The sequence below is a fragment of the Lissotriton vulgaris genome, chromosome 2_1 (genome assembly GCF_964263255.1).
Source record: "Lissotriton vulgaris chromosome 2_1, aLisVul1.2, whole genome shotgun sequence".
NCBI classification, from domain to species: domain Eukaryota; kingdom Metazoa; phylum Chordata; class Amphibia; order Caudata; family Salamandridae; genus Lissotriton; species Lissotriton vulgaris.
Window position 1 is genome coordinate 869185005 of NC_141687.1, and position 12989 is coordinate 869197993.

Genomic DNA, 12989 nt, shown 5'->3' on the forward strand with positions numbered 1-12989 from the left:
GCTAAGTGTGTGTTCACATTTACAAACCCCACTGCTTCATGGATCATTATCATGTCACAAGAGCCCACATTGGCATTATAAAACTGGCGGGTGGGTAAATTATAAACGTTTCCAGTTTAGTTTTGCATCCCTCTGATCCTAATCCCTGCACTTTAATGTCCTGTGGGGCATCCGGCTGCAGGAAATGGTATTCCCCACTGTCACTCAGTGCTGCAGGATCTGGGTGACAGGAAAGAAACACAATAGCCAAGCCATCACCAAAGAAATCGCATATTTCCTGGTTGCTGCTGTCAGAAGTCCTGCCCCGCAGCTTGAATCACTGGAAAAGGGGAGGAACCTGGCTCACTGGTACAGGTCAAACGTGTCTGGTGTCCAACCACCTCCAAGCCCTGTGCAAAAGCGATATGCTGCTATCTGCTGGTCATGTAACCCAGCAGAAACGTTCTGCTGCAGTACTGGGACGGTTTTCTGCTATTTTGCACATTCACATATATAACTTTAATACATAGTTGCCTATAACTCATCCTCTGTACATGAGAGATATATCACGGTAAAGTGATTCGATACCCCCATGGGTCATGCCCCGTGCTATATAAAACTTTTATAATAAATAAATAGTTGTTCAATAGTGCCAAAATAGTTAAGGCTAAATTACATTTTCCATAGGGAATTAACAATCAATTTGCAGCTAAACTTTAGAAATATTTAACAAAAGCTCACCATATTTCAAATAGCCTCATGTGCTTGACATGTGGTGGCTCATATGTAGATTTTCAGTATTCAATTGAACAAATGCTAAGAGAACTGACCTTAAAAGAAGGCTTGATTTTAATAGAAAATAACATTGCATGTACAAGCCCTACATTAAAAAAAAACGTGGAACTTACGCCTATTCAAACTGGGTAACTATCATGTAAAGCGCGCTACTTATCTCTGCTAAGTGTCTGTCATTCATTTATTACAACGTATCCAACCTGAGTTAAGGGAACTATTGATGCCGATTGCAACACACACCAAATATATTTTTAAGGTATCGAAACACATCATTAGAGGGGTTTGTGGAAAAATAAACACATATTATGCTGTTCAAAATCCTTATCTAATTCTGACTCATCACAAAATGACTCCATGTCTTATTCTAGAATAGTTAATGTTTTGCTGTATGGCTATGATGTACTTTTTCTTTTTAACAGCACTGTAACCACATTTCATCATAGTTTCTTTTTCTGCAACATCCATCCATCCAAAATGTTGTTTTCATGAAATAAATATATATGAAATAAATATATAATAACCCTCGTTAATGTAACACTTGCTACAGTATATTTTGCTGTTTGTAGCACAGTAAATGACACGGGCTTCAAATAATCCATAGAGTGATAACCATTTCATCAGTCTCAAATTTCGGTATGACTGTTCTCTGTACAGCGCTCCCATACCCTGATGGGTCATGATAGCGCTATTTAAAACTCCTCAAATAAATAGAAGGATAAAATGCTGGATTTTAAATCAATGTCAGAAGCTTACAATCATCTATATCTGCACGAAGATCATCCAGGGGCAAAACTATCAAAAGTGCAGCCGGTGCGGTAGCAGCGTGGCCTCCACTGCACTCCAACGAGATACAAGTGGCCCATTTTCTTTGCTTGCACTAGGACCAATGGAAACATTGCTATGTCGCTGAAGTCATGTAAATGTATAAGAATCTAGAAAGTTCTTTAGTTATCCTGACATGAGGAAGCAACAGGTCCTTTGTTCTCAATGTATGCACGTCTTTCTTCACTTTTCCTGATATGGAATCACCCTTCTCAGATTCTTTCTGTCCCATCACTATTTTGTTGTCTCTTTATTATCTTGTGGTAGGATCATGCAGTGTCGTTTTATTATGTCTGGATTGTCTCTGGATAGCCTGCAGTTCACTTGCACTTTGGGGAGGGAAGTGATAACATTGCCTTTCATCCCTGTTAATTACACAACTGTACCCTGGATCGTACAGAGAACCAGAGCGCTTCTTGTTATTGTGAACCTTAAACTGAGGGTGTGGCTGCAGGCCCATGTGAAGCATTAAAAAACAGACAAGGGCGGCTCCCTTTCCCTCCAGCCCCTCATCTAGAACCAGGCTTTCAGCCTGGCATAGACTGAGTCTGCCCCAGCCCTAACTGTCTTACAGAAACCAAACTGAAACGTCAGACTCACACCAGTCCTGCCAGCCTTTCAGACTTGAGTGCCACATGTGGTAGACTTTGCCCCAAGCCAGCAAAATAGCACATCGGCTGTGTGCACCTATTAGGGTGACGCGGCGTCCTAAATCTGCTGGAAAAGTCCCGCTTTTCCTGTCTCAGAAGATTTTTCACTGAATTAAAGCAAATGTCCCGATTTTTACAGAGGGTCAATTGAATACAGATGGAAGCAAGCTTTGATGCGTTCCTGTGCAGGATTAGTTACCAGCCTTTTCAGAAATCAGCTTAATAAACACAGAATAAACGCTGTGTAAAAGCGGCATTTAATTCCTACCCTTTAAGTGCGCGTTTTTTTTTAAGCCCCTCTTTAACCATTCGTCGATATGAAATTATAGTCCTGTTTCTATATTTATGAAATGCCCCCGTTTTTGGTTTTCAAACTCTGGCAAATATTGCCTGACCCATGGACCGTGCCCTTGTCTCCATGACAACTGAATGGAAAATGGTAGACTGGAGTGAATGGTTGAAGCTGGACTGGTGAGTGTTTCCGCTACAAGGAGAAGGCCCACCGCACTCCAGCTCTGGCCTTAGATAGGGATGGCGGAGGAACATACCTGGATGCACTGGTGCTTCATTTATTAAAACTAGCACCATGACACCACCAACTCAATATCATACCCCTGCTCTGACTCTGCAGGAAGAGAGTCGCTGGTGGACTTTGACAGGAGAGATCATAGGTGCGGGTACATGGTGGACATGAAAGGCCACTGCCACAGGAATAGGGTACAGCCAGGCAAAGAAGGATCTTGGGGTGTGGGTAAAAGTAGTTCTGTGGGACAAAGTTGGCCTTGGCAGTGGTTGGTGCAGATAGCTTGACCAACTGTTCTGCAATCATGACTCCTGTCCAGCTACCTGAACAGAGATCCCTGGGGGCGTCCATTGGTCCACATTGTAGTTTCCTTGCACTTTTAATCCTTACAAGGGACATGCAGCTCTCACTCTCTCAGCCCCAAGGGACATGCAGCTCTCACTCTTTCGGCCCTTCATGAGCTGTAAAAGAGGTGCCTGCTGCTGGGTGGGGGTGGGCAACTGCGTTAGGAGCACATACACTGTAGTGGCAAATTTCATGCTATTCAAAAAGAGCGCTTTGGGTGTTGTTTCAAGTGTTATCCATTTTCTAGATTTTTATTTTTTATTTTTGTACTAGCTAGTTAAGGTTAACATTAGCTGCCAGCAACAAAGATGTCTGTCTGTTGTATTCTTTCAGTTTTTTAACAGGCAACGTCTATAAGACCATAAATTTCTACTCGTCAACAACTACTTCAACATGCGCACAAGCTGTTCTGCATTTCCCTCTTTGACTAATTCCTTCAAGACGGACACATGACTCTTTCAGTCTCCTGCTCTGTCCCCTATGCCATTCCTCAATGCATCCTTTTGTTATACTTGATTGACTTTACAACCACTTAATGTTGTATTGCTCAACTGTGACTCTTATGAATCCCCCCATGTACCTCGTGTAAACGTTATCACATAAAATGTAAAGCGCTCTGATACGTTTGGGTTTAGCTAGCGCTATGAAAAACTCTAAATAATAATTCATCTACTGAGATGCAAACAACCATGAATGTGCAAATAAAAAACAAGTTGGGGCCCTGACCTCGGACTATGCCCTTGATGTTTTTTCTTCTCTCATTGCTAGGGATCAGTTTGTTAAAGTATTAAACCCAAGACTGAACTACACTGCAACGTAATGCAAAGTCTCTAAGTCTACCATCAAATTACATTTTGGTGAATTTACCATGAGACTTGGCACATCTTCCTTCCCCCAAGTAATATCTAGGCCATTTTCTAATCATACATTTTCCAGCAGGTTTTACATTGATTCTAAATTCTCCCAATCTTGCTTACTTGGAAGCAGAAGAATAAGGTAAACAAGTAATTCCCCCGGGCCACATAAATTGGCCAAAGGGAGGCTAAAATTAAAAGCTTTGTCTTCTGGTTCAGTGTTTCCAACCAGTTCACAAATGGGGTAGCAGTGATTCTGATGGCAAGGCAAATGCAAGGGGTTGTCCTTCCCAGGAATATATCACTGATATGTAGATCATGCCACACTTAAGAATACACTATTTATTGCCAACATATTTAGGAGAAGAGGTAAAGCATGCTAGCTCCATGGCTGAAACACACCCATTGAACCAGGTCCTGTGGCAGCTGGTGGTATTCGCAATATCCAGCTGTCAAATCTTTTAAGATTGCCTGATTTAGCAGAGGGAGGGGAGGGGGGAGCTCCGCATGAACCCCCCAAAAAGCTCTGCCGCACTTCTAATCCCAATCTTCCTGAAAAAATATTTGTTGATGTCTTTATGTGTGCAATGCGTCTTTCTATGTGCAGTGATAGTGGAAAGATGGCCACTCGGTGCAGAGGAAGCAGGAGCAGTGAGGTGGGTTTTATTTGCATTGTATTGTAATTGCAGTTATACAGCAGAAGCTGCACAGACCGAAAGATTCAGCAAGAGCAGGGATGGGGGTGGTAGTTTAAGCCAAGGAGAGTAATCAAAGCTGCAGAATGAAGGCTGTGAGAAATTGAGGCAGGGGTAAAGGAGTATAAGTGAAGAAGGCTGGGTCAGTTTCTGGAAGCTATGGGAGGCAGAAGCAGAGTGAGTTTTAGAGGTTTGAGGTCGAGCCTGGGCCGCGCATGCGCTGCTCGCTGTAGGGAATTGAAGCTCTGCCCACTCCCCGTCCACATTTTTCATTGGCCTGTGTCATTGTCCACTGTAAACTGTGGCTGTTCATTGGTGAAAAGGCTTAGTAGTCCCTCCTCAGTACCGCCTTGTCTCATTTTGTGTTCTCCCATGGCGACACCCCCTGTTACGTGTCTTGTTACTGGGTAGGCTTCAATTACAGCCTCCCAGCACTATTTTGTCGAACAGCTTTGTCCTGCCTGCTGTTGCATGCAGAACACACTCACTCCTAACACCTTTTAACAAACCCAACAAACGACCTGCGGCGGCATATCCTTCTTCTACCTCGCTGCCAAGACCTGGAACACCCTCCCTACCCACATACGGACCCCCCAAGCCTTCAGAAGACTCCTCAAGACCTGGCTCTTCAAGCAGTAGCAGAACCCCCCCCCCCCCCCCCCCCCTTCCCCTCAGCGCCTTGGGACCCTCACGGGTAAGTAGCGCGATTTACAAGTACTCTGATTGATTTTTAAAAAATTTACAGCATGCACTTGCAATGCAATAGGTCGCGCAGTTGCGAGAGTTTAAGCTATTGGCATTGTAAATGACAATGCTTTAATATATCTCTTCTAAAAACGGCACATAAATAAAAGGCTTTTTTATTTACAATGCCAATAGCTCAAACTCATAAATGCGAGACCTATTGTATTGCAAATGCTTGTTGATAAAGAGACTGGGGAAGAGCGCGTTCAGGGAGGCTGCAACAGCATTCCAGACTGGGGTAGGATGGACTTGGGAGCACTTTATGTTAAAAAATTAATACGGACCACTTCATATATAGTTTTACTCAACAATTCAGGTCCGGGCCTTTGCAGAATCAACACGTGAACAAACATGGATGCTATTTCTCTCTGGGGAGGGTGGCAGCCTAACCCGTGTCGCTACCTCTTCGACCCCGGACTCCTCAGGCGTGCTGTGCGCCATCATTCCCCCCCCCCCCCCCCCCCGCGCACCTCAGGTGTGCTGAGCTCCACCCCCCGGGCTCCTCAGGCGTGCTGAGCTCCACCCCCCCGGCCCGGGCTCCTCAGGTGTGCTGTGCTACTCACCAGTGCAGCCTGTGTGAGGCCGCGAAGCCCATGCTGGCCGAGGCATCCGTGACTCTCGCCCTGGGCTGCGTGCTGCTCTCGTCCGCTGGGATCTCGCTGGCGATGTCCGGCATGTCTGTCTGTCTGTTGTCCGTAGGGAGTTGCTCGCGTCGTCTGAGGACGTGTGGTATCATGGGCTCCTTAAATATTCACTCACCCGTAGTTGCCGTGGCCACAACGGCTGGTCTGTCCCACACTCCCTCCGCCCCAACCTCTTGCAACTTCCCCACATGCCCGACATCATGTGCAGGCCTCGAGCGGGAACATTTCATGCCTTTGGATATACCAAGGCCAAGCGCTCTGCCTAGAACCGGGCGTGACGGCAGCTGCATGTCACATGCGGGCATGACGGTCTGCATCCTGCCTGCTGCCGACACCAGGCCGTGACGCACGCTATATTTGTATTAGACAGTCATGGAAAGGCTCGGCCCTCCATCTCAAAAACACGGATCCCTGTGCGTCCTCCATCCCCTGTACTAAGTCGAGGACAAAGGAGCAAGGTGACAGACCTCCATGGGAAAATACCCTTGCGCAGACCTTCAGTGCGTTAAATGGAAATATAGAACTGCAGGCGCTCACTAATTAGAGTACCTGCTTGCTCCTGAGAAGTGCCGGTCCTCTCCCATTAAATATATTGGAGCAGTGCTGACCGTTGAGGGGAGCAGGTACTCTCCCTTTCAAATGCAGGAAGTGCAGGTACGCAGTGCCGGGCAGTATCTGGCCATTTAAAGCACCTCCTTTTTATCCAACCACTTCACCGAGACCCTAGAGAACCCCCTCTGGCCTTCTATTTATTCCCTGCATAGCATGGCCCCAGAGAGGACCTCTGCCTTCTTCTCTCGGCACAGTACTCCCCAGAAAGAAGACGCCCTGCCTTCTGCTGCCTGCATAGAGCCCCCTCACCACCTCAGAGATGACCCTTTGCCATCTACACCTTGCAAGGCTTTGCCTCAAAATATCCTACATTCTGCTCCTTAGTCAGCGTGCCCCATAAGGAGCCCCTCGTGTGCTACCTGCTGCTCAGAGAGTGCTGCACCCAGTCCATGGAGTGACCAACTAAAGAGGGAAGTGAGAGGTGTGAGGATCACTGCAAGTACTGAGGACACCCTCTATTTCCTGTTAAAACTGGGAGAATCCAAAGGGACCCAGTGGCATTTCCAACCTAATGTTGTCTCCAGAATATTGTGGACTAAATATGAAAGACCAAAAAATCGACAAAGCAAGTATCGGTTTACTTTACTTAACTCCACATATATGTTCCTTTTTACAATATGAAAAGTGGAGTTAAGAATAGTAAACCTATTCATACCTGTATGCACTTACCTTCTCAATAGGTTTCCACTATGCTTTGGTATCACCATCTTTCGGCACTCAGGGACATTATGGGTCCATCATCATGTTTACTTACCCGAGCTCAACCTCGTAGCCTTCTGTTGTTTGAAGACCCTCTCTCTCAACTATCTGGAATTAATTTCCCCTTCCCCCTCCCCAGTTTTCATCAAGTTTCTTTACTGGACCTAGGTCACACAAGACAACACGTGGTTAGACTATCAAGAAACAATTTTTTCCAGAAAGGTTCATCTCCAGAAAGTCAGTAGGGCTGAGGCGGAGTCAGTCACATGGCAGGTTTAGACTAAGCATGTTTATTGAGCCTGTGAGCTTGCATGGAGGACATTGTTTTTAGTGCCGTGGACAAGTACAGGGCAATACTTCAATAGCACCAGAGCCTTCTCCCACCCCTATTTTATGATGTATTTCACCGAGGTGAATGTAACAAAACGTGTGGCAATTAGCATTTTTGCACGTTTTAATACATGTAGTAATATGCCTTTGTTTCTGAATAATTATTGAGGAGCCCTGTTTAATGGGTTTATTGCATTTGCCCCACACAAACCTTATGATGTCTTGATTTCTACTCCTCTCATTCTGGTTTCCACATTGTTTTTTTGCAAACTTCTATTGTGTTTCCACTGCCATGAAGTCGAAGCAGATGTTTATAAGGGTGATTCTTTGATGTCAATTTGGAAAAGTTGCAAGCAACATTCTTCTTAACTCGATGATCAAGGGGAATTAAAACACCGCTTTATTACAAGACAGGAGGTTCTATTCTAGTTGTTTTATTATTGTAGACCATCACTCAGAATAACACTATATTTGATCCTGCTCCACCAGGGAGGAACTAGAAACACAGAACAAGCATTGGCATAGCCAATAGGTCTCGCCTTTGGGACCTTATAAGTGTTTAGCCATGCAACAGTTGATGTTGTTGCACCAAGGATATTGTGCTGGATAACTAAACACTTATAAGGTCCGAAAGGTAAGACCAATTGGCTATGCCAATGCTTGTTATTTTAATGATTTGAAGTGCTTTTAATTATGCAGCTGTGAAAAACTACTTCCTTGCCTCTCTCATGTACTTTGACGCTTCACCAGAAGAAAGTTTAGTATTATGAAAATTCCATTTTCTACATCTCGTCATGTGAACATAAAACAAACCTAGAAGTCTTTATGGGCTACAAAGACAAAGAATGTGAACAAAAGGCGCCTATGCGTAGTACCCCACTGTCAACAAAAATACAGTATTCTAATCTTTTCACATTGAGATGAGGAATTTAAAATGTCTTCCATATTTTCTGAACCAGGATCAAAGCCAAATCTGTCTGCACCAAGAATAGTCATCACATGTACATCCCTTTCAAACAGATTATCTACACCCAAGGTCAACATTCGAAAGGGCCAAAAATTCATAGAAAAATGAATTTGGCTGACAATGCAGCTTTAGCGAAAAATTTCAATGAGCCTTAAAAGGCCCGTGCATCATTTAAAGAGTCATATATGATGAAATACTAGCGTAACATATGATTTGAATATGGCAAAACACTAGGATGAGCAGTATCCAGAATTAGAAGTAAAACTCCATATGGAACAAAATTGGCCCAACTGCATTGTCAATGACAAGTTGATGGCTGGTTGGTTTTCATTGTGGTGGTAGGCAAGCTGATTAATCTGTCCGTAAGCCACCCAGTGATCGCCTCTCGCTGTCTCTTGACTGGCCGCTCATTCCCAGTGAAAGTCATCTAAGCTATGTAGCAACTCAATTTATTACATCAATTGCCAGAAACAACTTCTTATAGAATGATTGGGCTGCAACACCGAAACTGCTCTTCTCCAGGTAGTTTGGGGTGAATGCTGCAACACTGGGAAAGGAGGGGCGGATCCTGCTGTCCTCTCTGTAGCATTCGGCCCAGTGTTGTTCCAGACTCCTCCAGTCACCATGAAGTCATGATTTGGCATAGAGGGAAACAACTCTCATTAGTTAATTGTGTTTCTCCATGACTAAGCACAAATGGTAAAGATACAGGTTTCAACCCTGAATCCATGCCCTATGAGGTTCCTGAATGTTGTATTCTCTCATCAGTGCTACTAATTGAACTTCTCGGTGAAATGATAAGAAATATGACACTAATCATAAGATAATATATTGACACTATTTGGCTTTTCCTTAAGTTGAGAGCACAACAACGTAACACCTACCTTGTCGACTTCCTAAAAAAAAACCAAGGTGGTGGCTATATCCTCATTATCTGAAACTGAACCCTCTTAAGATGGAATTCATCCTCGTCACTACCATCTAAAATAAGTTTTCAAAATGTGTCATATGTGCGAAATAACTAAGATTTGTTCTGTTTAAGTGAATTTCTAATGTACTGACTCAACCGTCAAGAGGTACCCAGAAAAGGCCTAAAACAACGATACTGCACAATGGTAAGCCCCTAAAGGAACAAAACAGAATTACAAAAACAAGTTTTGAAAATATTATTGAAAGCAGGAAGAGTTGAGGTTAAGTGACTATTCTGATGAAGAGTGTTACAGTGATGGTCTGCTAAATAGGATAAATAAGGCGTTAGTGCAAACTCAGCGTATCCATCTATCTCTTGTCGGTCTGTAAAAAGAGACTCAGCTGCAAAGATAAGAGGGGCCTCAGGAGTAGAGGGACCTATGGGCGTGAGACAGAGAAGCTTGAAATGACAGACTATGAACTGCCACTCAATGAAGTATCCTCAGCGTAGGAGAGGATGCTCCTCGTAATATGGATGTTCTTAACCGCTTCCATGTGGCCGCGATTCTGCGCCTGTGCGGCAGAATCGTGAGTGGGCGGGTTTATGACGGCCCCCAGCCGTCATCAGCACACGAGCACCGTAGTGCATGATGGCTGGGGGCCGTCATCAGCATGGAAGGGGTTAAATGACCACACCTTCTCAATAGGGGCAAGTTATGTCCCCATTCAGATTGCACACCTTGCACCCCACCAGCAGAGGCTATTATACCTTTTACTCTGCTGCCTGGCAGAAATACACCAGACTCTCTGCAGGTTAATGATGTGAATAGGGACATGATGTGAAATTGCAGCCAGAGCTGCCGGGTTCAAGCCTCTGCATCAGCTCAACATCTTGTGATTGTGGGCAAATCACTTAATCTTGCTGTGCCTAAGAAAACATGAATGTGACCTTATGTAATGTAGCTGGTTCTTATGTAAAGCGCTCCAATACCTTTATGTCACATTTGCACTATATACAAGTGTATAATAAATTAATAACGGTATGTATAGAGAGCTAAAACGGGGATTGGCGTGGGCTGTAGGTACTCTGCCAGAATCAGCGGAGCGGAAAGCGGCTGAGGATCCATACGATTAGGCCATCCCTGAATAAGCAGAGGACTCCTACCTGTGGTGCAGCTGGGCTGGAGTAGAGGAAGCGTAGATCCCCAGAGGCCAGCAATAATCGCTGCACAAACGTGCATCCCCAGCAGATGCTGCTGTGGGTAACACTGTGCTGAACATACTGGGGCCATTTTAAGACCGGTGAAATAACCCTCCTGTGCTGGGGAGCACTGTGGAAAGGCTGGCCACACAAGGAAGAAGTTGGAGACAGTGATCCAGGACAAGCACAGCAGGAGGTTGATACGTTACCCGGCCGGGAACCTGCTGTCTCACGGCCTTCCCTGAATTGAAGACGCAGCGATTCATGAGTACTGCACCCTGCTGGGCTAAGTAAATCCTTTCTCTGTAAGCCCAAAAAATTGATGACAATCGTCTAGACTGCTCCTATAGAACTTATTGAATTTAAGGGCCTTAGAATACCGTGAGGACTGTGGGGTATTGTGTGTATGACAAGAGCTCCACTGCAAGCCTGAACCAGGACTGCAATCTGACTGGGCCTGGAACTGACAAGTTGCAACAGGGTGACAGACACGTAATAACAAGCATTGGTCGCGAAGCCATAAAAGGAAAGACGCGCGGCCGCGAAATAAGAAAAAAGTGGTGATGCGAGTGGTGCGCACGCGCGTCACCGCAAGTGCTACCTTGCCAGCCACCAGCTTGCTATTACGCGCACGTGCGCTCTTGTGCACGTGATAGTAAGCTGGTCGCCGGGAAAGTAGTACTTCTCAAAGCAGCAACTAAATGTCTCGGCCAGACCAACGCATGCCCTGGATCAGGCCGAGACCTAAAAAGGACAACATAAGGTATATGTAGGCATCGTCCCCCAATTAGCTTCCTCTTTCCTTGCTGCTACATGAGTTGAGTGCTTCTTGTGTGTAAAGTGCTTTGTTACAGTGCTTCTTGCTTCCTCAGATGGTTTTTAGATTTTGCTTCTGCTGTGCTTGTAAAATCTCATCATTAAAATAAAAAAATCTTAAAAGGGGCTTACAGCCCACCCTTGTTTTCCATTCGCTCGTCTGTTTGCCACTACGTTTTCCTTGTTTTCTGTTGATTGCAGCACGCTATTTCTTGTTGGGTTCGGGGTTCTTTTCATTGTTTATCTTATCAGTGGACCCCGCGCCAAGTACACCTTCCTTTGAACTTTTATTCCACATTTGTCCCTTAATGGATTTGTTTTTCTTTCAGATCAAGTGTGTTTGGCGCTTGTCATTTATGCAACAGTGCTCACGATTTGGATTCTTTTGAACGTCCAGTTTCTTTGGTTATTGAAGCTGTGTACTTGAAGGTTTGTCGTCGCAAACGTGCTCACAGATTCCACTCGCTCACAGAATTTCTTACTTGGATTAGTTAGAATATTAAGCTTCTTTCGTGTCTGCATCTAGAGGACGATTTTATAGTTACAAAGAGGGAGTGCATGTAACGGTTACGTTGCTCACAGAATTTAGGTTTGATTCTTAACAGTTGCTTTCTTTCTTTTGAACACTACGATTTATGAATATAAAATACATGTTTAGTTTCTTTGCAGACAGAAAACATTTATGTTTGCATGCACGTTTTCACATGCACAAAAGCACCGCCTGTAACTGTAATGCACGAATCATTTGAACAGGAAAACATTTCTCTAGTTCATATAAATACATTTGCCATGAGACTTCTGATGGAAAGAAACAATGTTTTCTTTCACAGATCTCATTATTTGATACAAACGCTTTCATCAGTTTGTTTAGGATTGAATTTAATTAGCAATTTCACAGTACTGGTTTGTGCTCACACACACTTTCGATCTGAATTCTTGCTTTTCCAAAATAACAAATCATTCTTTGTGCTCGTCAATCACGTCAAATGTATTATGATTAGGAACTCAAAGAGGTTTATATAAAAAAATACACTACTATCTACAAAAACAGTTCTCACAATTGTCAGTGTAGAGAATACAATACATAGCAGTATCAATCAATGTACAGACACACTCTACATACATAAAAAGTACTTGGACTAATATGGTGCAAATGTGCAAGTGAATTAATATAAAATACAAATGCCCTGCCGTGGTTCCCTTGCTCACTTTGCCACTGGTTTCAAGCTAGCCTGACTGATGAAGGGTGTTACACCGAAACCGGTCCCAGGAGGCTTGTTTCCGGTTTTCTAGGGAAGACCTGGCTTGGCAGTTCAGGCTGGACTGTTCCCATAAGAAACAGTGCCCTCAGGTCGCGATTCAGCCTGGCTCAGGCCAGGTTCACCACAAGAGGTGGAGACAGCT

General features: G+C 44.3%; 1 protein-coding gene across 1 annotated transcript in view; it reads right to left on the reverse strand.

The window, feature by feature from the left end:
• Positions 1 to 6115, reverse strand: part of LOC147731328 (6-pyruvoyl tetrahydrobiopterin synthase-like) — a 67901-nt gene extending 61786 nt beyond the window's left edge. The window contains exon 1 of the mRNA XM_086956377.1: positions 5971 to 6115. Within this exon, the coding sequence (XP_086812503.1) occupies positions 5971 to 6083 (113 nt within the window). The 5' untranslated portion in view covers positions 6084 to 6115. The remainder of the gene's footprint in view (positions 1 to 5970) is intronic.
• Positions 6116 to 12989: the final 6874 nt, after the last annotated feature.